The sequence below is a fragment of the Neofelis nebulosa genome, chromosome 15 (assembly GCF_028018385.1).
Source record: "Neofelis nebulosa isolate mNeoNeb1 chromosome 15, mNeoNeb1.pri, whole genome shotgun sequence".
Lineage (NCBI taxonomy): Eukaryota > Metazoa > Chordata > Mammalia > Carnivora > Felidae > Neofelis > Neofelis nebulosa.
In genome coordinates, this window is record NC_080796.1 from 65,821,712 (window position 1) to 65,846,313 (window position 24,602).

At 46.4% G+C, this 24,602-nt stretch overlaps 2 protein-coding genes across 10 annotated transcripts in view; one reads left to right on the top strand and one right to left on the bottom strand.

Moving 5' to 3' along the window:
- MIA3 (MIA SH3 domain ER export factor 3) overlaps nucleotides 1-12,749 on the top strand; it is a 55,445-nt gene extending 42,696 nt beyond the window's left edge. For 2 of the 9 annotated variants that reach the window (XM_058700527.1, XM_058700530.1), the window contains 15 exons: nucleotides 38-149; nucleotides 1,546-1,601; nucleotides 1,692-1,782; nucleotides 1,897-2,035; nucleotides 6,595-6,696; nucleotides 7,367-7,427; nucleotides 7,539-7,574; nucleotides 7,651-7,718; nucleotides 7,838-7,938; nucleotides 8,100-8,237; nucleotides 8,953-9,021; nucleotides 9,127-9,209; nucleotides 9,342-9,413; nucleotides 10,887-11,037; nucleotides 11,919-12,749. In XM_058700527.1, the coding sequence (XP_058556510.1) occupies nucleotides 38-149; nucleotides 1,546-1,601; nucleotides 1,692-1,782; nucleotides 1,897-2,035; nucleotides 6,595-6,696; nucleotides 7,367-7,427; nucleotides 7,539-7,574; nucleotides 7,651-7,718; nucleotides 7,838-7,938; nucleotides 8,100-8,237; nucleotides 8,953-9,021; nucleotides 9,127-9,209; nucleotides 9,342-9,413; nucleotides 10,887-11,037; nucleotides 11,919-12,229 (1,590 nt within the window). In that variant the 3' untranslated portion in view covers nucleotides 12,230-12,749. The remainder of the gene's footprint in view (nucleotides 1-37; nucleotides 150-1,545; nucleotides 1,602-1,691; nucleotides 1,783-1,896; nucleotides 2,036-6,594; nucleotides 6,697-7,366; nucleotides 7,428-7,538; nucleotides 7,575-7,650; nucleotides 7,719-7,837; nucleotides 7,939-8,099; nucleotides 8,238-8,952; nucleotides 9,022-9,126; nucleotides 9,210-9,341; nucleotides 9,414-10,886; nucleotides 11,038-11,918) is intronic. The other 7 variants (XM_058700528.1, XM_058700534.1, XM_058700531.1 and 4 more) reach the window with 5 other exon arrangements.
- A 1,829-nt stretch (nucleotides 12,750-14,578) lies between these two features.
- Nucleotides 14,579-24,602, bottom strand: part of AIDA (axin interactor, dorsalization associated) — a 39,341-nt gene continuing 29,317 nt past the window's right edge. The window contains exons 7-10 of the mRNA XM_058700538.1: nucleotides 21,841-21,963; nucleotides 19,494-19,616; nucleotides 16,485-16,602; nucleotides 14,579-16,358 (exon numbers count right to left, since the gene is read on the bottom strand). Of these exons, the coding sequence (XP_058556521.1) occupies nucleotides 16,262-16,358; nucleotides 16,485-16,602; nucleotides 19,494-19,616; nucleotides 21,841-21,963 (461 nt within the window). The 3' untranslated portion in view covers nucleotides 14,579-16,261. The remainder of the gene's footprint in view (nucleotides 16,359-16,484; nucleotides 16,603-19,493; nucleotides 19,617-21,840; nucleotides 21,964-24,602) is intronic.

A 24,602-nucleotide genomic window follows, 5' to 3' on the forward strand; every position in this document is an offset into this window, starting at 1 on the left:
AGAGGCTCTTTCTAATACCCCTTTGCTTTTTTTCTAGGCTTTGACTAATTGCATTACACAGTTGAATCGCTTAGATTGTGAATCTGAATCTGAGGGTCAGAATAAAGGAGGAAATGAGATGGATGAATTAGCAAATGGAGAAGTGGGAGGTAAGATGGGTTTCAGGGAGGTTGGACCTCTTTTTGTGTTCCTGTCTTTAAGTACACCACTGCTCTTTTTGGCTGAGTGAACTTCCTCGTAAGTGTTGAAGAGTTGTAGACGCAAGTCACTGGACTTGTGCACACGTTTGTGTGCATTGGGCAGAGGTGGGTGGCGGGGCGTGGTATAGCAGTGGGTATGCTGTGAGCACAGACTCTGCTTTTCCATCTAGAGCAGCATAGTTGTGACTTCCCCTCCAAGTACTGAGCACTGAATAGCAGGAGAAATTTATTTCTCAGTGCCGTGGAGATGACATTTAAATTTAGTGCCCATCATCTGTGTAGCTTTGCGGTTTTAAGGCCTACAACCTATTTATTTATTTATTTATTTATTTATTTATTTATTTATTTATTTATTTTTAACATTTATTTATTTTTGAGACAGAGACAGAGCATGAACGGGGGAGGGTCAGAGAGAGAGGGAGACACAGAAGCTGAAACAGGCTCCAGGCTCTGAGCAGTCAGCACAGAGCCCGACACGGGGCTCAAACCCACGGACCGCGAGATCGTGACCTGAGCCGAAGTCGGCCGCTTAACCGACTGAGCCACCCAGGCGCCCCATGGCCTACAACCAATTTTAGGAGCACTGAGGTGGTGGGAGCCATAGACTACTTGAGACCCAGAGAGTGGAGCTAAAGGGTAGCAGTGTTTACTGATGAGGGACATGTTTCTAGACACTTTTTCAAGTTGGATATTGCTTGCATAGTGGGTGTTTTCAACCACACCTGGTAGCAGATTCAAGGGGAGAACAGGACAGTAAGTCTTTCTAAATAAGATACCTGAGGGGCACCTGGGTGGCTCAGTTGGTTACGTGTCCAACTCTTGATTTCAGCTCAGGTTATGATCTCACAGTTTGTGGGATCGAGGCCTGCGTCAGGCTCTGTGCTGACAGGGAGGAGGGAGCCTGCTTGGGATTCTCTGTCTGCGCTTCCCCTGCCCCGTGACCCCTCCTCCACTCGTGTGTGTGTGTGTGTGTGTGTGTGTGTGTGTGTGTGTGTGTGTCTGCGTGCATGTGCATGCACATGCTCTTTCTCAAAACAAACAAGTAGATTTAAAAAATAAGAATAATAAATAAGATACCTGACCTGAGAGAGAAGAGCCTTCATTCACATATCCCTTCTTGTTTGAGAATGGCACAGATACCATTTTTCTTGTGCAAACTAGGAATTTACTTTTTGAATCTAAGTTTGCAATTCTCTTAAAAGTCATGGAGCCTCATCAGTTGTATTGGTTAATTTGGTCTTCCTTTGAATGTTTGAATACTGTAATTGTTTCCTTTTGGAGAAATCAAGAAAATATAGTTAAAAAGCAAAGGAGGAAAAAGCGATTAAAGCGTTTTGTATTTTAGGTGACCGGAATGAGAAGATGAAAAATCAAATTAAGCAGATGATGGACATTTCTCGGGTATGATCTTTTTTGCGGAGTACCATGAGTGCCTGTGAATTCTCATTGTGCCTCCCTTGTAAGACTATTTCGCTCTTTTGGAATTTTTAGACGCAAACTGCAATATCAGTAGTCGAAGAGGATCTAAAACTTCTACAATTTAAGCTTAGAGCCTCGATGTCTACTAAATGCAACCTGGAAGGTAGGCTCCTTCCTGAGAAGAAGGTGCTGCGTTTCTTACCCCCTCTCGCCTCCCTCCACCCCCAGTTTGCAAGTCCCGTGTACGCACACAGCCCAGCTGTTTTATCCTTCACAGACCAGATAAAGAAATTGGAAGAGGAGCGCAGTTCGCTGCAGTCGGCCAAAGCCGGCCTGGAAGGCGAATGCAAAACCCTGAGGCAGAAGGTGGAGATTCTGAACGAACTGTATCAGCAGAAGGAGATGGCTCTGCAGAAGTAAGATGCTCACGCCTCGCCCTTCGCTGTCGTGTCGTGTCGTGTCGTGTCGTGTGAGCAAACGTGGGACTCCTGGACGGAATTCTGTCTTTTGTGAACATTATTTGTGGGGCTTTGCCATCGTAGTCAGTAGAGCTTGGTCTTTGTCTCTTTTTCGTTTCCCATAACTTGCATTTTTCTTCCATTCCAGTCAGTCATCTGAAATTGTGGCCGGCGCGGTTTCCCGGTGCCGGTGTCACCACTGTGCCTGCCGTGTGGAGACCCACCTGCTCCCTGTCGTGGCTCCACCACGAGCTTCACTTTGTTTTTTTGTGGCATTTAAGTAACTGATCTGTCCTGTGTTTGTTCTACTACTTCTTAATGTATAGACTTTCAGAATCCTGAGTGATTTGTAGGACATGATGTTTAGTAGAATAAATGTTCCAGAAGGAATAGTTATAGGAAGGTGTTCTAAGTTTTGGACTTCATATAGTCAGATGCTCCCATTAAACTTTACACAGTGTAATTGTGGCAAGGACGTTTGGAGTTTTAAATCTCGAAATACCGGACTGGTGTGTAGGTTTAGGTATTAATCTCCTGAAATCTACAGCTCAGATTTGGAGTTAGGTGTGTCTTGTGAAAGACAACTTTTGCGGTTCATTTTACGTTTTCTTCTCCATGAAAATACCCGCGTTCTCTAAAAATAGCTTGTCAGTGGCAGTTGCCATATGGGTTTGCTCCTCTGCTTTACTCTTCGGCATATCCTGGATTTCTGAGAAGGCTTGTCCTGCTAAGCATACTTCCTCTTTTTGAAATTTAAGCTCAAGCTGCTATTGCCTGATGCCATTAAACATGGAAACCATACCACTGATGTTTTCTCTAACTCCTGGCTCACCACACGATCAGGTTAGATTTTCCAAATTTCTTTCAGGCCAGCCCTCTAAATAGCTGGCCTCTTTCAGAGAAATATTTCTCATTACGTTACTTTTGTAAAGAGCACTTCTCTGCCACCAGAAGTAATCTGAATGTCCTAAACGGCAGTTGTTTTCTTGACGATCGTCATCGTGGCACTACTTTATTCCGTTCGTCCGACACGCGCACAGTCACCATGCCTGGCTTGTACCCCGCTCTTCCTCCCCATATCCTCTTCCCTGCCAGTCCCTGACTCATCACCTCTTCCCACTTTCCCTTTCTTGCACCCCCTCCTCCAGGCTCCGATGAATTCTGTCTCAGCCCAGAGTGAGCTTTCTAAAACGTGAGTCTTCGTGTCCTCCTGTGCTTACAGTCTATGAGAAATGCTCCACTCTCTTGTGGATTGGTGCCGGACTGTGTCGCGGGCACGTGGCGCACTGCCCTCAGTTGCGGGAGCTGCCTCTCGGGTGCATGTCTTGTAGCGACGTGGGGCGCGTCCTGCCCTGTGGCCGCTTGGAGCCTGTGTGTGCTGCTTTCTCTGCAGTGAAAGGTCCTTTGGCAGTATTTCCCCCTGGCAGCCTCTGCCTCCCGAAAAGTTCATGTTCCTTCAAATCTTTTCCGACGTGAGTTGCAGCAATAAATAGGTAGGTAGCTGAAGAGACTGGGGGAGTGCCCATCTTTTCTTCTAATGTAACTCCTAAATATATGTTTAGATTTAAATCTGCCTGTTGCTGTTTGCTTTCTATTGATGGCCTGTTCTGTGTTCTTTTGTTTCTTCCTTCTTTCTGTCTTTGGGGTGTTTGAATATTTTCAGTAATTCTGCTTTTCCCCTGTGTACACTGGGTAGTTACAGGTTGCCATTCCCCTCTCCAGCTAATTACCCGAAAGACCACACCATACACGCTGAACTTGTCAAAGTCTGACCTGAATTAATGGATTTACCTCTTTCTGGGCTTTAGCCCCTGCCTTAGATGCTGTCCGAATAATTCTCTAGACACCTACCCTCCACACATGTTTCTCCTGTCTTGTCGCACTGCCTTCTGGCCAGTGTTCCTTCTGTTGATGCACAGATTCATAGTTCCTGTGGTTCTTCGTTGTCTGCACACCTGCAGTCTTTCCTTCGGGGTCGTGTTCATTCTACTTGAAGGACGTCCCTTAGTGGCAGATTCGATCCGTGTGTCTGTGCGAGCGTGTCACTGTAGAAGCAACCAGGTACTTGCCGGTTTTATAGTCTCTGTGAGGAGTCCAGGATCAGGCTTCTTTTCCTTGTTCACACGTCTCACCCCTGCCCTTGTTGCCCTCAGTCATTCTTTCTGACTTTCAGCAGCTTTACCGGGAGGTGCTCAGGTCTCCCTGCTTCCCTGCCCTCCCCCATCTCGTGTGCATTTATGCTGCTTGGGGTCGTAGGCACCTCTTGATTTGGGGGTCCTGTGTATTCTGCCTCATTCTGTCTTCTTTTCAAAGTCCATTTACACTGTTTTTTATGATCTCCCCTGTGTCCCCTACATTCTTACCAGGATTTGCTTCATTCTGGATTGGTTTTTACCTGCCCTGTCTCCCAGTGTGCTAAAATCGCACTTTGCTTGCCAGATCAGCTGCTGAAGTCATTCAGTTCATGTCAGTGACTGTGTTTCAGTTTTATAGTTTCTCTTCTGTTAACATCTGTTAATTGTGACTTTTACTTTCTTGAATATGTAAGGCATAATTATTTTGATGTGTGTGTAATGATTCCCATGTGTGGATACCTGATGGGTCCATCCCTCGTTTTTTAGAATTTGATCTCGATGTCTTGTAGAGTGCCCGGTCAGTGATTGAGAGGCAGAGATTGTGTATTAATTGTAGAGGAAATGAGAGGGGTGATGTGATTTTCCTACAGAAAAGATGGGAGTTTATTTCTAGCACGTGGTCATTTGATTTTTAATATAGTCAGCAATTCAGATCCTTCGGAAATGGCCTCATCCCTTCAAAGGACACTGTATTGCCTGTCTGCATAGCTCTTTCGAGTCTCAACCCAAACCCTAGGGCTTTTACTGGGGGTCCCCGTCATTGGTAACCTTGAACTCCACTTATTTTTCTTAGAACCCAGGGTCCGTTGAAAGCTATGCTCAGTCTCCTTAGGTCTCTGTTGTCTTCAGTGTGTGGGATGAACCTGGGGAAAAGGTGGCTTCAGATACCAGGCTTTCTTGTAATTCTGAGATTCCTCTTCCTCCTGGTACTTGGTCTCATATATTCACTTGTTAGCTAATACATTAGCTCTCTGATGCCTCCAGGCGCATTTTTTATGTTTTTGTCCAGTGTTCTAATCGTTCTCAGTATTCTCAGACCAACTCCTTCATCACTGGAAAAAACATTGACTCATCTTTTCTCACATCTCTTCCTAAGCCAGAGACAGGGATTTTCCTCTTGTTATGTGCATCTTTTACACGGTAAACTGTGAGCTTTGTTAGTGCAGGGAGAGTACTTTGCTCATACTTTTGACTTAGCGTCTTACTAGGTAACCAATATATCATAGCCACTCATACGATATTTTGCTGAGTATTAAGTATAAAAGAATATATAAACCTTTCTTCTCTTTCCTGTTATTAAACCCTTTAACTATAGCTCTTCTCATTTTGCTTCTGATTCATAGAAATTTAAGTTTCAAGTTAAGTGTTTTTTGAATTAGACTTACGGGCAAAGATGTACAAGGGCAACGAGAATAGCATTTTTATTTTTATGTTTTTTGAGAAAGAGAGGGCACAAGTGAGTGAGAGGGAGAGAGACAGACTCTCATGAGGGAAGAGAGGGAGAGAGAAGTGGGGCTCACCTGATGCAGGCCTTGTGCTCACCTGAAGTACGGCTTGAACTCATAAACTGAGATCATGACCTGAGCTGAAGTTCTATGCTTAACTGACTTGAACCCCCCAGGCGCCCTGAGAACAGCATTTTTAAACCTTTAAACATTGCTGCCATTGCAGTCTGTTTTATAGTAGATTAACTTCTTGAGTTTGAAGGTTAATTGGGTTAAAACCAGTTTCCAGTAGGTAATATCCTGATAATGCAACATCTGGGATTCTTTATCTGTTTTATTCACTAGACATTGCCAGTTCTGAGATTGTTCTCAAATCACAATTCCGTTGAAATAGGTAGTAGGTGTTCCATATCTGAAGTGTGGGAATGTTCTGTGGTTAATTGCACAGGTTACAAGACATGTTCTAAAAGGCCTTCTTTGGCTGACTCTCTTATCGTGGTACCCGTCTCAGATTGAGAAGCAGTCCTTCCATGATAGCAGTAAGGAAAGTAACTATAGGTTTCCTGTGGTAGAAATAAGAGAAGTAATGATCGCTTGCTTTACCTGAAGCTTACCTGTGTGAGCTTGAGCAGCCCGGGCCTTCCACAGGGAAGTGGGCTTTCACGGTGTTAAGCACAAGGAACTTGTCCCTGGGCATGTAGAGTTTTTGACATTTCTTTACTGGTGAGTGAAGAATTATGAGACATTAGAAAGTGCAGGTGATTTGCCAACAGGCTAGAGATTGATTTTTTTATCCTTGAATGGCAGGTTTGAGCTCTCTCCTGACTTTGTACGTCTGCTGTGTGTTTTAGAGAGGAGGGGAAGGTGATGTGTGCTTAGAGGCATTCAGGCCGCTGGGAAGACAAACATTTTCGACTGACGACCGATTTTGTCTTAGGAAACTGAGTCAAGAAGAGTATGAGCGGCAAGACCGAGAGCAGCGGCTGTCAGCTGCAGATGAAAAGGCGCTTTTGGCTGCAGAGGAAGTAAAAACGTACAAGTGAGTTCAGCTTCGAAAGAGGGGTCAGCGACTGGGGAAACTACTGTTGGCTTCTTAAAAAACCATGTTACAGTGTGTAGAACAAAGTAGCCCAGAACATAAATAAACGGTCAAAGGGTGTAAGTACAGTTAATTCATGTGAGGGGAAAAAAAAAGTTTAGGTTAACAAAGGAAAAAACGTCACATTAACAGACTTTCTTTATACCCAATACTGGCAAGACCGTAAGGGAACTTGGTTCGTGCCAACGGTTCCGGGGGGTTTTGTGTGTTGGAGTAATTGTTTTCGGAAGGCCGTTTGCTGTAACGATGTAGCAGAAATCATGAAAGCGATTGTGCCATTTGATAGACTCAGGGGTGGCAGCTCTGGGAGATCTTCCGTGGCTATACTTAATGGAGGAGAAAGATATCTTTAGCAGAATTGCTTGAGAACATCGAGGAACAGTCGTAAGATTAGCGTATCAACTCAGAATCTCCAGCCGGTAAATAGTAGGGAAATTAATATTAGTTTCGATCATCTTATGCTCTTCTTATGACCACGAGGCTGTGGATGGAGCCCGGAGCCTGCAGGAGTTCAGGTGTTACAGTCAAGGGGAGTCAAGGGGATGTGGTGAGACTGTTGAAACTATTCTTTAGTTGCACTTTAACTGATAAACGCAAGTGTGATTCTTAGGCGCAGAATTCAAGAAATGGAGGATGAATTACAGAAAACCGAGCGCTCGTTTAAAACCCAGGTAATTACCATACTGCCCTAGAGCTGCAGAATTCTTTGGTAGCTAGTGGACTACTGTAGTGCCTGTTCAACAAGTCCCTAAACACAGCTTTTGATGTGTTGTCTTTTCCAGATTGCTACTCACGAGAAGAAAGCTCACGATAACTGGGTAAGATTTGTTTTTCCTTTCCTTTATTTTGTGTGTGGCCCACCACAACTGATTTGGATCTTGTTTTCTCCAACAGCTCAAGGCTCGTGCTGCAGAAAGAGCTATCGCTGAGGAGAAGAGGGAAGCTGCCAACCTGAGACACAAGTATGGGATACTGAATTGCGTTTTCAGTGCGTTTTAGGGTCATTACACGCTGTGCTTCTGGTTATCGCATGGGGGAGCTTTGTATTTCATATGTGAGTCCGTTTTCCCTCCGCATCCAGGTTACTGGAATTAACCCAGAAGATGGCAGTGCTGCAGGAAGAGCCCGTGATTGTGAAGCCACGGCCGGGAAGACCCAGCGCCCAGAACCCTCCATGGAGAGGTAGCAGCACTTTGAAAGGGCAGCACTCGAGCTTGTGGTCAGAACGTACAGAAATCACATTTTATTTGTGTGTGTCTTAGTTATGACGCCCTAGAAGTAACCCCAAGAACTCAGTAAAGAAAGGTGGCCTCAGAGTGGTAACAGGGCACTGTCATCGTCAGGTCCTCTGAGCCAGAACGGCTCTTTTGGTCCATCTCCTGTGAGTGGGGGGGAGTGCTCCCCTCCCCCGACGGCTGACCCGCCTGCCAGACCGCTCTCTGCTACCCTCAACCGAAGAGACATGCCTAGAAGTGAATTCGGTGAGCATTCACATTTTACCTCACAGTAAACTGTGGCTCCTAGAGGTTTTCCCCCCATCTTTTGAGAATTCTAATGCAAACAACATTTTAGAATTTGGGTCTGCTCGGTATAGAGAAAAAAATTCTTAATTTGTCTTGCTGAATAAATAGTCTGCCGTAAGACCTGCTTTAGAACAGAAAGAGTTTATTATTATTAACGTTAATGTAACACATAAATACATAAAAATATAGACTATGTAACGATAAATATCATTTTTTTGCTTTTGAATTCTTCACTGCAAAGTATAAGCCTTTATCTTTAAATTTCTATGGGGTTCCTCCCTGGAGTATTGTAAAAGTAGCTATAAAAGACTTTATAATTTACAGCCCATTAATATACCATGCTGTACCTATTTCTTACAAATACGTCTGTAATGCTTGGCAAGGTACGGAGGTCAGATTACACACACTGAAAACCGTCAGTGTGTGCCGCTGCGGCAGGCCTGTAGCCCAAAGTCCCTGCCGGTGCTGTTAACGTACGTTTTCTTGCTGTTCTTTCCGTCAGACAGCTCGCCTTAATCCTTTAAGTCTGTTTGTAAGTTTGGGATCTCCCCTCGTGTATTAGGAGACCCGTTTTTAATGTTGCTTTCTAGGTAGAGTTGAACCCTGACCTGTCCACAATTGGTCCGTTTCTTCTGAAAAACCCATACAAGGGCTCTGTTCTTTCTCTCTCAAGGATCAGTGGACGGGCCTCCACCTCGTCCTCGATGGTCATCTGAGGCATCTGGGAAACCCTCTGCCTCTGGTAAGGGATCTGAGTGTGTCGAGAGTCTAAAATCCCAGGGTTTCTTACTCTTCCTCGGGGCGAAGATAAGGCAGGATAAATCTAAGTCCTTTCTCTGGCCTTCAGCAGATCCAGGACCCGGTGCAGCTCCCATGGCGAACAGCAGCTCGAGAAGCTCTTCCCCTACTAAGGTGATGGATGAAGGCAAGGTAAGTTCTGCAGGTGTTCTGAGTCATAACTAGGTATTTCAGCAAACACTGAACTTCTGCAACATCCTCTCTCTGCATCATCCATCTGTGTGCCTGTTACATCTGTAGTATCTCATTTATTTTTTTAAAAAGCAAACTGTTGCCCAAGACCCCGAAGGCCCCTCAGCTCCCAGCATTCCATCTGTGGCTGAGCAGTCGGTAGTAGTAAGTACTTAGAGGTCGAGGACTGAACTGAGCTTGTACTTGGTGTATTTCTGGAAGGGAAGCAGACACTAATCTGCTTGGCTTTAAATTGCATGGCAGTATTGATCTTGTCGTCTTTGACTTGAAAGTGTTGCTGGGTTGCTGAAATCTGACTGGTTGGTTTTCCTCCTTTTTCCTGTTTTGGTTAGGCTGTTCACCTGTTTAGAACATCTCTTGTAATGAACTAAAGAATGTGGAAAGCCCCCACTCCAGCTTTGCATTGTGTGTGCCTCGGCGTTAAGTGTTGTGAGGCGAAGGAAAGTAACTCTATATAGAATTCACCGTCACACCAAGTGTGGCATTTAAGAATATCTCCAGTTGTACGCTAGGCAGACGCTGTCTTGAGTAATCTGAAATTACGGACTGGCAAGGGAAGAATGTTTGCTGCAGGCGAAATCCTCACCGGCGGAGATCTGTCCTTACCTGCCGTGTGGGTTTCCAGCAGTACCCTTCGGTTACGTTCACACGAGCGTGTTCTCTACCAGAGCCACACCGGTCCTCACAGTGCTTCTCTGTGTGGAAATCAGAGTATGCGTGGTAGTCTAGAATTTCCAACCCAGTTTCCCACAGGAAAGGAGGTCAGGGTCTCTAATGAGAAAGCACAGCATTACTGGTGAATGAAGGTAAATATGAGAGCTCCACCTGCCTCCCTGTATGGAGAACATTGCTTCTCTAAGTTTCCGTGCAGGACTCGAGGGACATGCGTCTCTTGAGGTCTTTTTATCCATGGGCATCTTGGACAAGATCTGAAACCCTGGAGTAGACTTCAGAGAGTAGAGGCCCCTTTGTTAGGTTGGGGGAGCAGAAGTGCCGGTAGGCGGGGGAGTCCAGGCAGACATGATCCTGAATGGCAGCCTGGCTGTTTACATGCCGTGTGGCCTTCAGCAAATTAATAATACTTTGTGTCTCTGTTCCTTCATGTTTAAAACAGGATGTTCATACTTGGAGATTGAGAGATCTGCAGATTAAATACATGAAATTGAAGGCACTCTGAATGGTGGCTATTGTCACATGTGTAGAAAGCGGATTTTTCAGCCCCTTGTTCTGTCCATGCTTAGTATGGAAATAGTGCCCTGTTGTGGCAATGGGAAGGACATGGGGGTGAAGGGGTTGCCCTAGGAATGGATTGTGGTGTTTGTGGTAGGATTTCTTAGCAGTCACCTCTGTTAATGTCCTTCAGCAGTCCTCTTGCTTTCTCCACCTTGCGTATTCTAGCAGTAATAGGACAGGGAAGGTGTTAGCTCCTGGGTCATCCCTTTAACCTGCCTGAGCTGCCAGTGGGAAGAGACAGGAGGGGTAAAGCTTTGTCACACTGGTTGTCCTTTGGACAGGTGCCTGACCTCTGCTTCGTTGGGTCTCAGCTTTTATTGGTGTTGGTGCTTGTGTGTGTTTATACCCGAGTCTTCCAGAATTTTAACTGCTTCTGCTCTGCAGGTTCCTATGGCTGCAAAAGGGCCTCCTCCTTTCCCAGGGGTGCCCCTCATGAGCTCGCCCGTGGGAGGCCCTCTACCACCCCCCACTCGATACGGACCGCCACCCCCGCTCTGTGGGCCTTTCGGGCCTCGGCCGCTGCCCCCACCATTTGGTACGGTAATTGAATGGTAGTAATTGACTTGTAGAGTGGAATTCATCTTTTCTCTCTGTTCCTTGTTGAAATTTTAATAGTGGCTTTTACAGGGCCATCTACTAAAAGGGCAAAGCAAGCTGAGTACGCTTTCTTTTGGGCACGTGGGGGGCTGCACAGTCCCCCTATACGGAGATGGGCAGTAGGTATCTCATAGACCAGAGAGATTTCTAGAAAGCCAGAAATACTACTTCTGCAGATGGATAGAACTCCTTCTCCCAGCTCAAGAGTTTACAGTGTCCTCTGGACCACAGACATCGGTCAGGAAACAAAGCTTGTAATCACCACGATGGAAGGATATGCAGGGGATCATAGACGACAGGAGAGAGATTGAACCTTCAGTCCCCACCTTGGGAATCACGCGTAGGGCAGCGTTAGCTCTAAGAGAAGGGAGCATTTAATTGGGGGGTGGCCAGAAGGCCTTTCCCCGGTGGGGCAGGCTCCCGGGTCTGGTGGCGTGTCGGGTGGATGCTGAGCTACTGCCTGAAGTTTTGACACTGCAGCAGACAGGGAGATGGTCCTGTCACACTTCTTTGTTGCAGTAAAGCCCTTATTTCAGTCTGTCTTCTTGCTGTGACACACCGTGCTTTCAAATACAAACCAAGCCCTTGTGAGACAGAGCTGGCAGAACTGTGGGACAGAAAACACACAAGCTAGGTCGAGGCACGTCTAGATCCTGCTTGTGTTGTTTCCTGGCTGGCCGGCCGGCCATCGGCCTAGAACTTCACTTTGCCTCCTGCCTGAAGTGCGGGTGCCGCCACCTGGCTTCTCAAGTTGTGAGAAATTAAAGACTGACGTGCCCACGTGTGTTCGCATGCTTTTACATGACTTATTCTTTCCAGGTCCTGGCTTACGTCCACCACTAGGCTTGAGGGAATACGCGCCGGGCATTCCACCTGGGAAGCGGGACCTGCCTCTCGACCCTCGAGAATTTCTCCCGGGACACACACCTTTTAGACCTTTAGGCTCTCTTGGCCCGAGAGAGTACTTTATTCCCGGTACTCGACCACCACCGCCAACCCATGGCCCCCAGGATTATCCGCCTCCACCTGCTGCAAGAGACTTCCTGCCTTCTGGCTCCAGAGACGAGCCCCCCGCTGCCTCACAGAGCAGCAGCCCGGACTGTTCACAGGCTTTAAAACAGAGCCCGTAACTCTGACCTCTGACGTTCAGTCTGAGAGAAAGTGGGCTGGGCACATTGGTTACGGTAAAGGATTTCATTGGCTTCAGAATCCAGAAGTTTATTTTAAAAGGTATGTTTTTAGAACCAAGCTGCCCTGGCAGTGTGCATTTTTGAGCCAAACAATTGAAAAATATCATTTCCCCCCCCTAAATAAAAACCACCTCATAAGCTAGAGCCTTCTGACAACCTTGAAATGTGCAATAAAGAATACCTGTGTTCTAGTTAACGTAGCGCATAACTGCTCCATGATTTAGAGTCCTGAGAAATATGAACATTTCCTGTGGAAATGCTAGAACATGTATTTCCATTTATTATCCTGTTTTTAGTGTGCACCAGTTGAATACAGAGCAATGGTGTTTATAAGCTTGGTTTTTTAAAATATCTGGTCGCAAAGACTGTTACGCTAAAAATGTTTACTAAAAGATCATTAACTCTCCCTTCTTGCTGAAGTTCTTTGTAGTAATAGTTCATAAAAATTTGGTTATTAGTATTTCCCAAGTGTCTGTCGATTCATTGGATTGCTTTCTCACGAGGACTGTGCCATCTTGGAACTGTGTAAACACGGGCTCCCAGAGCTGGAGTCGTGACCCAGCGGCAAGCTCTCTGCTGCTCACTGGGGGGGGGGGGGGGGGGTGTCAGCCTAACGTCCCCTGGGAACACCACAACCGCGCGTCTCCCTTGACCTTCAGGGAGGCCTGTGGGCCCTTACTGTACGGCATCCGTGTGCTTTCTGGTGACTTTCGTTGCCTGGGTGAGAATGCTCTCCTGAGGATGAGTTTCCATCGGGGAAGAGTCGTCTGACCTGATGTTACCTTTACCATTCTTGCTTTGAGGGTGCAAAACAGAAAACTGAACAGGATGTGTTGTGACCATAAGAAGTAAGGAAATTTCTTTTTAAAAAAGTAGAATGTAGTATTTCTCCCATCCTTTGCCTCTGGTTGTCAAGGAATATGGGGGAAAGGATTGGAAGAGGGCACTACTCTGAGAAAGGGTGGTTTAGGACCTCAGTTCTTCCTGTTGATTACCAACCACTCCCACATCAAGACTGGAATGTTGGCACTTAGATTTGAAAATCGGTAAGCCTACGAATCTGGGATTATGCCATATTTAAAGTCCTAACTATCCCCATTTCTATGCCACGTCTTTGAAACAACGTTTACGATTTAATCAAAATTAGAAAAGGCTGGTATTCACTACTGAGGCTATGCTTTCCCCTTCTCCGAAGTTCTGTGACATCCTGATACTACTGAAACCTAGACCATGACTTGTCGTAAATTTAATGTACTAACAACACGCTATGAAATAAAAACTAAAGCTTAGCTGTGAAACAAAGATTTCTCTTTGTACTAAACTAAGAAATACCACTTTAGGAAGATAACCATTGAAAGAAGACCACTCTTCAAAATTCTTAAGGAATACAGAAGTAGTTCCGCAGGAAGAGAATTCATATGTAGGTCTTCCCATTTCATGTCAAGAGAGGAAACGTAAGAGGAACACCTCCATACTTAATCGCATAGGTTGTTTTTAACTGGGTAAAATACGATTAAGTCCGCAAATGCAACTTTTGAATATGTCGGTCTCTGGACACAAAAATTAGGCAGTTCATACGATGTCTCGTATATAGTGTTAGAATATAGGTCATACCTGCTAGGAGAGAGAAGTAGGAAAGGTGCATTAGACCTATTTTAAAATCAGAGCCAGTCTTTTTTGCCGCGAACTTTTTCCGGGGTCTGTCCTGTATCTCCTATTTCTGCACAGTCCGTGACCTGTAGAGCAACTTGAGTACCTACCGCTCACCTGAGCCGCTGTGAGCCTGCCGTAGTCGGCGCCCAGCCCAGCCTCGGACGGCACCGCCGCCGCAGCAGGGTCCAGGGGAGCCCAGCGCCTGGGGGGTGGAGGTGGGGGAGGGGGTCCCTGGGCTCCAGCCGTTCCAGAAGCCATCACCGGCTAAGCGTGGATCTGGGCTTAGTGGCTAAACCCATCTCGTTTCTGAGGCAGCCGTGTTTCGGCCTGAAAGCACTTCGACCACAGTGACCATTCAGTAGCTGAGTTTTTTCATTGGAAAGTGAAAAGTAGTTGGTGGGAAGCACCGTGTTCTGGGTCTACTGCTTCAAGGTGATCACTTGTTCTGTCATTCCGTTCGGGTCTGAATTAAAGCTCAGCTAATCACAGCATCCATTAAACTTCTTTAATACTGGTGTGAAAGGCAACTGTAGTTCATACAGACCATTTATGTGAATGACAGGAGATGCTCCTTCATATAAGTTATCACTAACATACATGTCTTACGGTCTATGAGAAAAGAGAAAGACCAACGTATCAGTTTTGCTACATTTTAATAGTAGGTACTTCACGGGATTATTTTCTCGGTCTCATCAGCAACATCGAACAGAAGGGACTGCGTGCTCTCCAGGCTACAGCGTGCCGTCAAGCACCTCAGGACGTTTACACGACTTGGAGAAAATGTGGTTCTTGCCCCTTGAGGAGCTGACGGTCTGGGGGCCGACAGCTCCCGCTCTGAGGGTTGAGTGAACAGCAAGGTAATTTATTAAGGCAAATTCTTCCCCTCGAGCTATCTTGGACTGAATCATCTTGGGATTAGTAATCAAAACGAGAGAAAGGATTAATTTGGCTGGGAATTCCTCCAGGCTCACAGTTTATAACCCCCCTCTTGGAACAGAACTGACAGACAACGGAAGGCAAAGACCAGCTCTCGAGAAGCGCTCAAGGGCTAGAACACTTCATTGTGGCTACTTATTTTAAAAAGCAAACGCTGAAGGGATGCCTAGGGTTCTTCGGCTAGTTGAAAAACAGGCCAAGGACTGGCGCTGCATTCCCCTCATGCTAGCACTGGGCATTTAAAATAGTATTAAATATGTGGGTTCTACGTCTGACCCACAGAAAGCCCACCCCAAACCTTACTGTTCTGTGTATCAAATATCTACCTCGGGTGTACTCTGGAAGTTTTATTTACGCCCCATTAAGTCAAAAGTAATGTAAATAGTCAAATTATAATAAGCTCATGACCTGCGTATTTCCCTAGGGATGAAAGTCAGTATATCTAGGAAATAAATGGCGATCCTATCTACCTACGTAAAGAAACCACAGAGGAGCTCCAGGTTTTGCACGCTCCCCACTTGAAGAAGAGGGGTGCAGGCTTTAAGGTTTCACAATCAGTTGTCAGAAAAACAGCAGTTATTCCTGCAGTGTCTCGTCAGCATCGGACTCGGGTTAACACGACTCAGAAGACGTTACGGAGCCGTCCAAACACCTGCAGTTGTTCTGAGACGGTTCCACCGTTAACGCTGGAATCGCCCTCAGAACAGCGGTGTGTGTGACGTAGCGGACCCGCTCATCGACTGGACCACGAATCCGCGCTCTCGAAAGCAATCCGGTCATCTGGAACGCTCCCACAGGGGACACCGATCCGGCCAAGGCACACGATTTCTAAACAGGAGAACTAGAGATCGGGGTGAATTCAGGCCACGTCTGAGGAGCCGCCTATACAATTCCAGACTGACCTCCCTGGGCAGCAAAATCTGGTCCAGTTCCTCTCGGGAAAGTTTCACACCATCCCACCCACATCAGCCCAAAGTCTGGCGTTAACTCAAAAAACCAAAAAAGCATACTGGAGCAGAAGTGAACCGACGTGTACATTCTAGCACAATCTTATTGCTGTATTAGTTTCGAAGGTGAGCACATCCTACGACAGCAGTGTTGTTCCAGGAAGCAGGGCAGGAACAGCGGTAAGTTAGAAGAGAGACTACGAATTGCACAAACACTAGAAAAGTAAAAACAGGTTTCAAAACTACAACAAGCCTGTATCCAAAGGGGTCGTCCGTGTCAGCGGCGTGCGGACTGTGAATTCTGCGGACTCGCTCTGGCCTCCCGGCGTGGGCGCGGCCTGCTTCCTGCCTGGCGGAGGGGGCTGTGCTACACGAGCTAGGATGGTCTCTACTGAGTGGTAGGATTCACAGACGTTCCAGGTCACCCATGTCAGGATCATTCCTTGTGCAAAGTCTGATGTAGGTGAAGATAAAGTGGTTTCTTGGTCAATAACTGCAATTTCTTTCTTTTAAAGTCAGTGGGTTTCTTGTATCTGTAACCACAGTAGAAAGATCATGGTTTAAAACACTTTGAGAGCTGACCTAGTCTTTGGTCACATACCGAGAAGAACTACTAGTCACCGTTAAACTAGCATGAATCCTGTGTGTGCGTCACTTACAGTTCTATTACAATCGGCCCCGCTTTAATTTCATCCATCTCCATGAAAGCAAAGCACTTGGTGCTGGTGAACCTTTTTTTAGGCTTGTAGTGTTTGAATTCAAAGAAGATAGCTGCACCTAAGGGATTAAAACAGACCACATTAGCCACAGACGCAGACTTTCACGTGCCCACACATTTATCTTCTCCGATCAGATCACCCGAAGCACATGGAGAAGCAGCAGGCGGCATAATTTACAAAGTAACCTTTGTCAAACAGTCGCCCTGATGCTAGGACTCTCCTCATCACCCAAAGCTCTTCTCCGTCTGAACGCAGTGACCTCTGTCCACATCCTCCCAGTCCTACGAAGCACAGCAGAACTTCCTGAGCTGGGCGCCCTCAAGATCTCATGCACGTTCCCACACGGGTAGAATCGTAAGCCACTGAAGGACAGAACCTCTTCAATAGCATAGAATGAACACACAGGATGCTTGTGAAGTATTGACATTATCCACAGAAACTCACTAAGTAGCAGAGGCCTGTAAGCGTTCATGAAAAAATTCAAGCTTACGTCATTTCTCCTGCTGAGAGAAAAGCTCAAAAATTCAACTTTTTTGAGTGTCTCAGAGTTCAAACAACATAGATCGTGTGCTGGTTCAGTTTTTAACTGCCATCTACTTCCTAGGACCTTTTAAGAGTGTTCGGAGCACTGTCCTGTTTTTCCCAGAATCCCCTATGTTTGGGTACCGATGGCGTATCGGAAGGCAAAGTCTGGAGAGCGAGCCTATTCCTGCGTCACCCCTTCCCCAATGAGCAGGCAGGGAGGAAAAATTCACACGTTCTGACCTCCCCAAAGATAAGCCCAACGGATCAGCTCTCCCCACAGAAAGCAGCTCAAAACAGAATAAGCTGCCTCGTCAATGTGGGCACGAACAGTTACTTTCTAAAGAGGGCGTGGAAACTAGTTGGGGGGAAGCTGGGGTCTCACTCTCAGCCGGTTACTTTATTCTGCCTGCACCGCAGCGGTGCCAGATCTTGCTTGGCTTTTAAGGACGACATGCATCCGGTACCTAAACCGGTGACAGAACCCACGGGTGACAAGAGGTTTAACGTTCAGAAATGTGTGTGCAGTCCTGGCACCCGGGTCCGCCTGTCCCAGCAGGCAGCGGGACGTGGCTGAGGCAGAGGTGGGCACACTCAACCCTCGACCGCCCGGCACCTGCCCTCCCCAGGAGCGTGACCTTCCGGGTCTACAAAAGGGTCCCTTCTCTTTCCCCTCCGATGGTAGCAAGTGAGGCAAGTTTGGGATTAAAAACCTTAAACAGATTTTTAAGACGGCAGATCACATTTCTTAGTCTCTGCAGCTATGGGCCCATCTGCTTGTCCGCACGCCTGTGTCTGGGGTCTGAATAAATGTGAAAATAAAGTCACACTTGACAACAGGACCGAGGTCCAAATACGATGCCATCCTCTCAAGGAACTTATCCATGTGCATCGTGAGTAGGTAATATATTTCCGGCATCCCTGGTGGGCACTGCTTTGTTCTTCGTGGTATTTAGAAGAAAGAAGAGAATGTGAAAGGGGACTAGTGAATGGAGATGAACGGAAATGCTTGGAAACATGAAAAAAGTTTTCATTTCAGTTGCGACTATAGTAACACTGTCCACCATAAATTCAAAGCTCAAGAAAATGAACGGAATCAAATTCTGAATACAGTTGTACTTTCAGCATCTTGGGAGTCAAGTCCTCAGGAACACAGCCAAAAAACCCGGGGAAGCGAGCCCACGAAATGTTCCCCATCTCTCCGTATCAGAAACGCTTCCCAAAGCAAGGGACTTAAATGCAAATGTTTTCACATTTTCATGCAGAAGGCAGAACTGCGCGCTGAAACGTCTTGGACCTGGGTCCTTAAGCACATCCACCTCTGTATTCTTCTAACAACGATTCGCAAACTTTGGCGCACCTCGGAATCGTGTAGAAGACCCCCAGAACCACAGCGCGCGGCCCAGCCCGGGGTGGGGGTGGGGGGGCGGGACTCAGGAGGGCCTGCCACTCACACCTGGAGCCACTGCACCGACGGACCCCGGGGAAGACCGTCATTCGGGGTGGAGCAGAGGCCATGGCAGCACCGGATCCGAGAAGTAAAATGTCAACTATTTTAGAGGATGGAGCGATCGTTCAAGAGGCTCTTCTGTATCTTGTACGAGCTTCTTGCAAAGCGTGAAAATGTCAACAACCGCCAGGGAATCTGGGGTGAGAAAGGGCCCGAGGCCTTTTCACAGAACACGACGTTCCCCCCCGGGGAAGGCAGCTCGGAGAAGCATTTGGTCCCAGGAGCCATCTGACTTGGAAGCGGAACTTCACCTTTTCCAAACTTTGCTTTTGCTCCTTCCCATCCTCCTCCTGACCAAGCACAAGGTGTGGGGTCCTCCTTCCCAAAAACTGCAGCGGGAAAAACAACTTGTTCTGTCAACTGTCAGCCTCCACTGCCGAGGAGCCTGAGGGAGCCGCTGCCCCCTGTGCCTCTTAGGATGCAGAAAACTTCATTTGGTTCATTGTTCACGATGATGAGGTTTATTATCAAAGACCGTTTTTTGTTGTTTTTTTTTTTTACATTTATTTATTTTTGAGAGACAGAGAAAGAGCATGAGCGGGGGAGGGGCAGAGAGAGAGGGAGACACAGAATCCAAAGGAGGCTCCAGGTTCCAAGCTGTCAGCACAGAGCCCGACGCGGGGCTCGAACCCACAGACCGCAAGATCATGACCTGAGCCGAAGTCGGTCGCTCAACCGACTAAGCCACCCAGGCGCCCCCAAGACCATTTTATTATCTAACGGTTATCTATGACACAACTAGCTAATACAATGCCTAATTCCCACATCTGAAAAATCGATATTGCGTTCAAGTCAATGGAACACCGTATGACATTTACTTCTGCCGACCGCGCTAGGCCACCGGGCACAGAAACACTAACGGGAGGAGAACTCTGGCCACGAGAAGCCAATGCAATGATTTACCATCACGAACCAACCTTTGGTTAATTTTTCAACATGCTTCTGGAGCTCAATGTCCACATTAAAATGAACATAGGTATCTTCTTTTCTTGAAGCCACAGGAGTATCTTGCACAGGAGTTAAATCTATGCCATTCAGATCTAGAGAGGAAAGAAGAGTTTCAAATACAGAGACTCAAAAACTGCAAATGAACCACAGAGCGTTACGTTTCCTCCAGAGGCCTGGCAAAAGCAGAGAGGAGATTCTTGGATAACAGACACTCCCTTTGGCGTGAACGGGTACCTACAGAGCTTCTGGTGTCCGGAGGTGTTGGGGTGGGGGGGGGCAGGGGGCTGGGGACAGGGATGGTGGCGGGGGCGCGGGCTCGGGGCCAAGGGTGAGGAAGCCCTGCCGTGACTGGGTGCAAGTGCAAGTCTGAAGCGACAAAATTTGATCCTTATTAAGAGGTGAAAAGAACTCTTGTCGTCCTTTGGCCACTACCCTGTTGTCTGCAATACAAATTTGGAACGTGAATCCTATTCCACGGTGGGGCCCCTACCCCTATTTTCCAACCCTGATCAAGTGCATGGCGTGGAAAGGCCTCTAATCGAACATGACCAGAATTCCCCTGTTGTACTCAAGTCAGAGCCCAAACAATGGACATGGAAGCTGCCAATGAAACCGTTCCCTAAACGGGTAATTTTTTATACGCATTACCTACATTCTGATTGTATCTGCTATAAAGTAACCTGATTTACAACAACCAGATGGTACACTGTGTGTGGTGTGTGGCTTTAGTTTCCTGCAGCCAGGAATCTGCAGCTTAATCAGATTCAACATGGACTCACTTAACGTCTGGCGTTTCTGTTATGATTCCACAGACTCCTATCTTAGGGAACTTAAAACAATTTCGTACATTCGATTATTTCAGCTCCTAAACACGTTTACCCAAAAACACGTTTCGGTTCAACGTGTACGCAAGAGGAACATCATATCTACCTCCTCATCGTTACGCTTTTCTGTTTTACAGTGTGCAGTCCCACATGAGATATGAGGTTTACGAATGGCCTATCAAATAACGGTGGGTATGAATACTTTCCAGTAGACCAGGGATTTGATAGCTGCTAACAGCAGACGTTCAAGTATTGAGCAGCAGTCGGTGGAGCATGGGGTCCCCACGTCAAGAGTCTTCTCTGTGTCTGAACTCACGTTTCTTTTATGAGATACTACTGAGCCCACGGGACGGAATTTACTTCCACGACTGGTAAAAGTTCCCTCCGTGTAATGTCAGTCCCTGTTTCCTTGGTTTGCCTCAAAGTGCAGACGGACTGAGATTATTTGTGCAGTTACGTCTGAATAAAAGTATGACAACTTCATGTGCAGTCACCCAATGATCATTTCTAGAAGACCAATGGCAGCTTCACAATAAAGTGCTGGATGAAAGGCGTTGACACCAGCAAATGCTTTCAATCGGTGTGCTGTCCATCTTAAACCAAAGACTAAAAAAGCGGTTTTCAAGGAATCACTGGTATGTCCCACTGGACAGGAGAAAAAACAAATCCTCAAGACAATCACCCTTAATAAGAAACACATCACTTTTTAATGCCCCTCAGGATGACGTTCAGATATGGATGTTTATAGACGCGTCCCACTTCCTGTCTCCAGGGATGATGCACCGGAGGCCTGATTCTCACCCACCCCTGCAGGGCTCTTCTGTGCCTCAAGCATTACAGCAGGAAGCAGAGAACCGGGAGGGGAGGGGGGGGTGGCGGGGGGGGGCGGTGGGGGGGGGGGGGCGGGTTGACAGGAGAACATGGGGCTTCGCAAAGAAAACCACACACCCTGAGAAGGTGAGCAGAAGGATCTGCTATTAAAGACAGCGTGTATGTCTAGTCAGTGTCTATGTCCAGATGGAATTTTAAGAATATAGACACATAAGGGGTGCTGGGTGGCTCAGTCAGTTGAGCTCTGGCTCTTGGTTTCGGCTCAGGTCATGATCTCACATTTCGTGAGTTCGAGCCCCACGACGGGCTCTGAGCGGACAGTGTGGAGCCTGCTTGGGATTCTCTCTCTCCCTCCCTCTCCCCTCCCCTGCTCACGCTGTCTCTGTCTCTCCCAAAAAGATAAAAAAAAAGAGATTTACAAAAACACCCTCAAAAGCAACTGTGCATGAAGGTTATAAATAACAAAGTATTTTTAGTAAACCTCTCAGAAATATTCAGTGAAGGAAAGAGGACAGCTTCCCAGGGATTTTACCTCGGTGTAGAATGAACTCAAATGAGTTGTCGCAGAGGTGAGAACCCACCCCCACAGCCCCTCATGTCCCAAACGAGAATAAACATTATAAAATTCACAAGAGGCGAAAATGTACACAGAGTTATTTACCCTTTACACTAACTGTAATATAGGGGTCGATGCACTGCCCCGCATCCTTCAGACCGATTTTCTCAATTCTGATAGTGAGTAACGTCATTCCCGGTTCTGACGGCAGCCTTGGCAATAAAGTACCTGACAACAGAACAGCAAAGAAAGTGAGCCCCACCAGCAAGTTCAGAGTCAGTATTTTAACAACCCAGAGAAGACAGAACCTTGCTCTCACCTGACTCGGTAACCAGCCAGCCCTTAACTGGGGTTTCTGAAACTCCCAAACACTCAACGTTATTCTTTTGGACAAGTATTTAATGTAATGCAAGACACATCTACGCTTCCTTAATTCATGTTCAACACCAAAGTGTAAGTAAGTCCAGTTAAAGATTCAACTCACTAACTTCAGGAAGTCCAATTACAAATTACCACATACTTAATACACTCCTACACACACACACACGTCACCTGTACTTACAAACGTAACATAGATTTCATATCTCTATATGAAGTAGGAGAAAAAACACAGAAAGAGCTTTTCAAACTCTTATATTATCCCAAAGTTTGAGAAACATAACACCAGAGTCAATCAATAGATCTTTTAGTTATTAACGGAGGAAATAACTTACAACGTAGTATTTGTGTATTTAATTAAATAATTTTCTAGTCTGACCTCCCACCCCTTTCTGCACCCTATTCTGTATGACCTGTTCTCTTGGAAGTTAATCCTGCTGAGACGGCACGCACGAGAGGGAGTGCACGCTGGCAATCTCTTGGATGCACGCATCAACTAAGCTTTCTAAAACTGAAAATGCCCTGGACCCACACACACGTTCCCGACCGTGATCTGAAGGAAGACATAACTGTACAGTTTGTTAGCTTATTTCTTATCATTACAGAGAACAGAGGTGGAAAAGTCGATTTGAATCTAATACATATACAGCATCTCAAACTACAGAAGCTAACATTTATCGAGGACTTTCACTGACATTCTCCCAATTTCTATCCAACCACGTGTTATCCTACTTTTAATGATGAAGTATTTGAAATGTGTGAATCGATCCACTTACTGCCTTCAAAAGAGTACATTTAATTAACTGCAAACAGGCTTGAGTGGATTTGGGGGGAGGGAGGAGGTGATAAAAACGCCCTCAAGTCGGATCTATGAAACCACGACAAGATATACAACACTACAGATCAGAAGCCACAGAACTGTACCCTTCAAATGAGTGGATTTTACGCCATGAAAATGACTACAAACGTCCCAGAGTCTTCACTGGTGACACTTGTGAAAACTTCTAGCTAATGAAAAGTCGGAAGTGAGGAGGCCAAAAGGGAACACTGAGAGCAGCATTCCACACCGCTTCAAAGGTGAAATTACGTTACCTTTTCACATGAAACAGATCTTGGCCATCTTGCCATATTTTAACACATTTTCAATAGTCAAACGTTTTCTCATATTAAAGATAAGAGGTCTCTTACTGCATCCACTGTCTCCTTCAAATATGTTAATTGGCGAAAACTGACAAACATCAGAAGAGCAAATGAAACAAGGACGTGGCTTCATGGAAACCGGAAAGCAGGCATCCGGGAACCGTCACTTAGGTCAAAAGATACACACTACCCCAGGGGCTCCCTTCTACCACCACCCAAAGTTCTTCTCATCCTTCACTATCCTGGCTTTCAAAATAATTACCGAAAAGCACAGTGTAATAATGTTCTGCCTGCTTCTGCCGGTAGCTGTAACTTGTTCGCCTGTATGACCGCACGGTACGGGGGTATATGGTACGTGGGGTTTATCAATGTAGCACAGTTTCTGTACTCATTCTTCTGTTGGCAGGCATTAAGAGGGGCTCCAAGTTTGGAAATTGTTTGGACCAATGCGGCTGTAACATCCCTGCGCACATATTCTAACGTATGTGAGCACACATTTGCAAAAGAGAGGGACCACCAAGTCACGCAGGGCATCGCCCCCCTTTTTACCACGTAAAGACAACCTGTGTCCAAAGTGCTTGTGCAGAGGCCCACTTCAGCACTGCACCCACAGCCCCACCCTCCAGGACACCCATCTCTTTGGTCCGTTTAAGATGTGGAGAAACGTTGATCCAGTTTTAATAGGCACTTCTCCAAACACTGACTGAGGTGGAGGCGCTTTTCGTTTCAGAATGAGCATTGCGGGTGCCTGGGTGGCTCAGTCGGTTCAGCGTCCGACTCTTGATTTTGGCTCAGGTCATGATCGCACGGTGGGTGGAATCGAGTCCCGCCTCGGGCTCTGTGCCGACAGCCCGGAGCCTGCTTGGCATTCTCTCTCTCTCTCTCTCTCTCTCTCTCTCTCTCTCTCTCTCTGTCCCTCCCCTGCTTACTCACTTCCTCTCTCTCTCTCAAGATAAATAAACCTAAAAAAAAATTTAGGATGAGCATTTGGATTTCCTCTTTACTGAAGTATCTGTTCGATTATTTTGCACATCTTTTATTGGAATGTTCACCTTTGTCTCATTTGCAAAAGTTCTCTCATGTTTTCACACAAGCTTTTGTTGGATGCGTGTTTTGTAAATAGCTTCTCAGTGACTTACTTTAAAAAGAAACTTTATATTGAAGGATTATATATTAAAAAGTATATAAATTGTGTACAAATTGTTAAGTACAGCTTAATGGATTTTCACAAAGTGAACACACCTGCATAACTGCCACCAGATCCAGGAAAGATCTTCCCAGCACGCCAGGAGCCCTCCTTGTGTCCCCAGCACAACCAAACCACTATCTCCCCTAAGAGATGACAACCA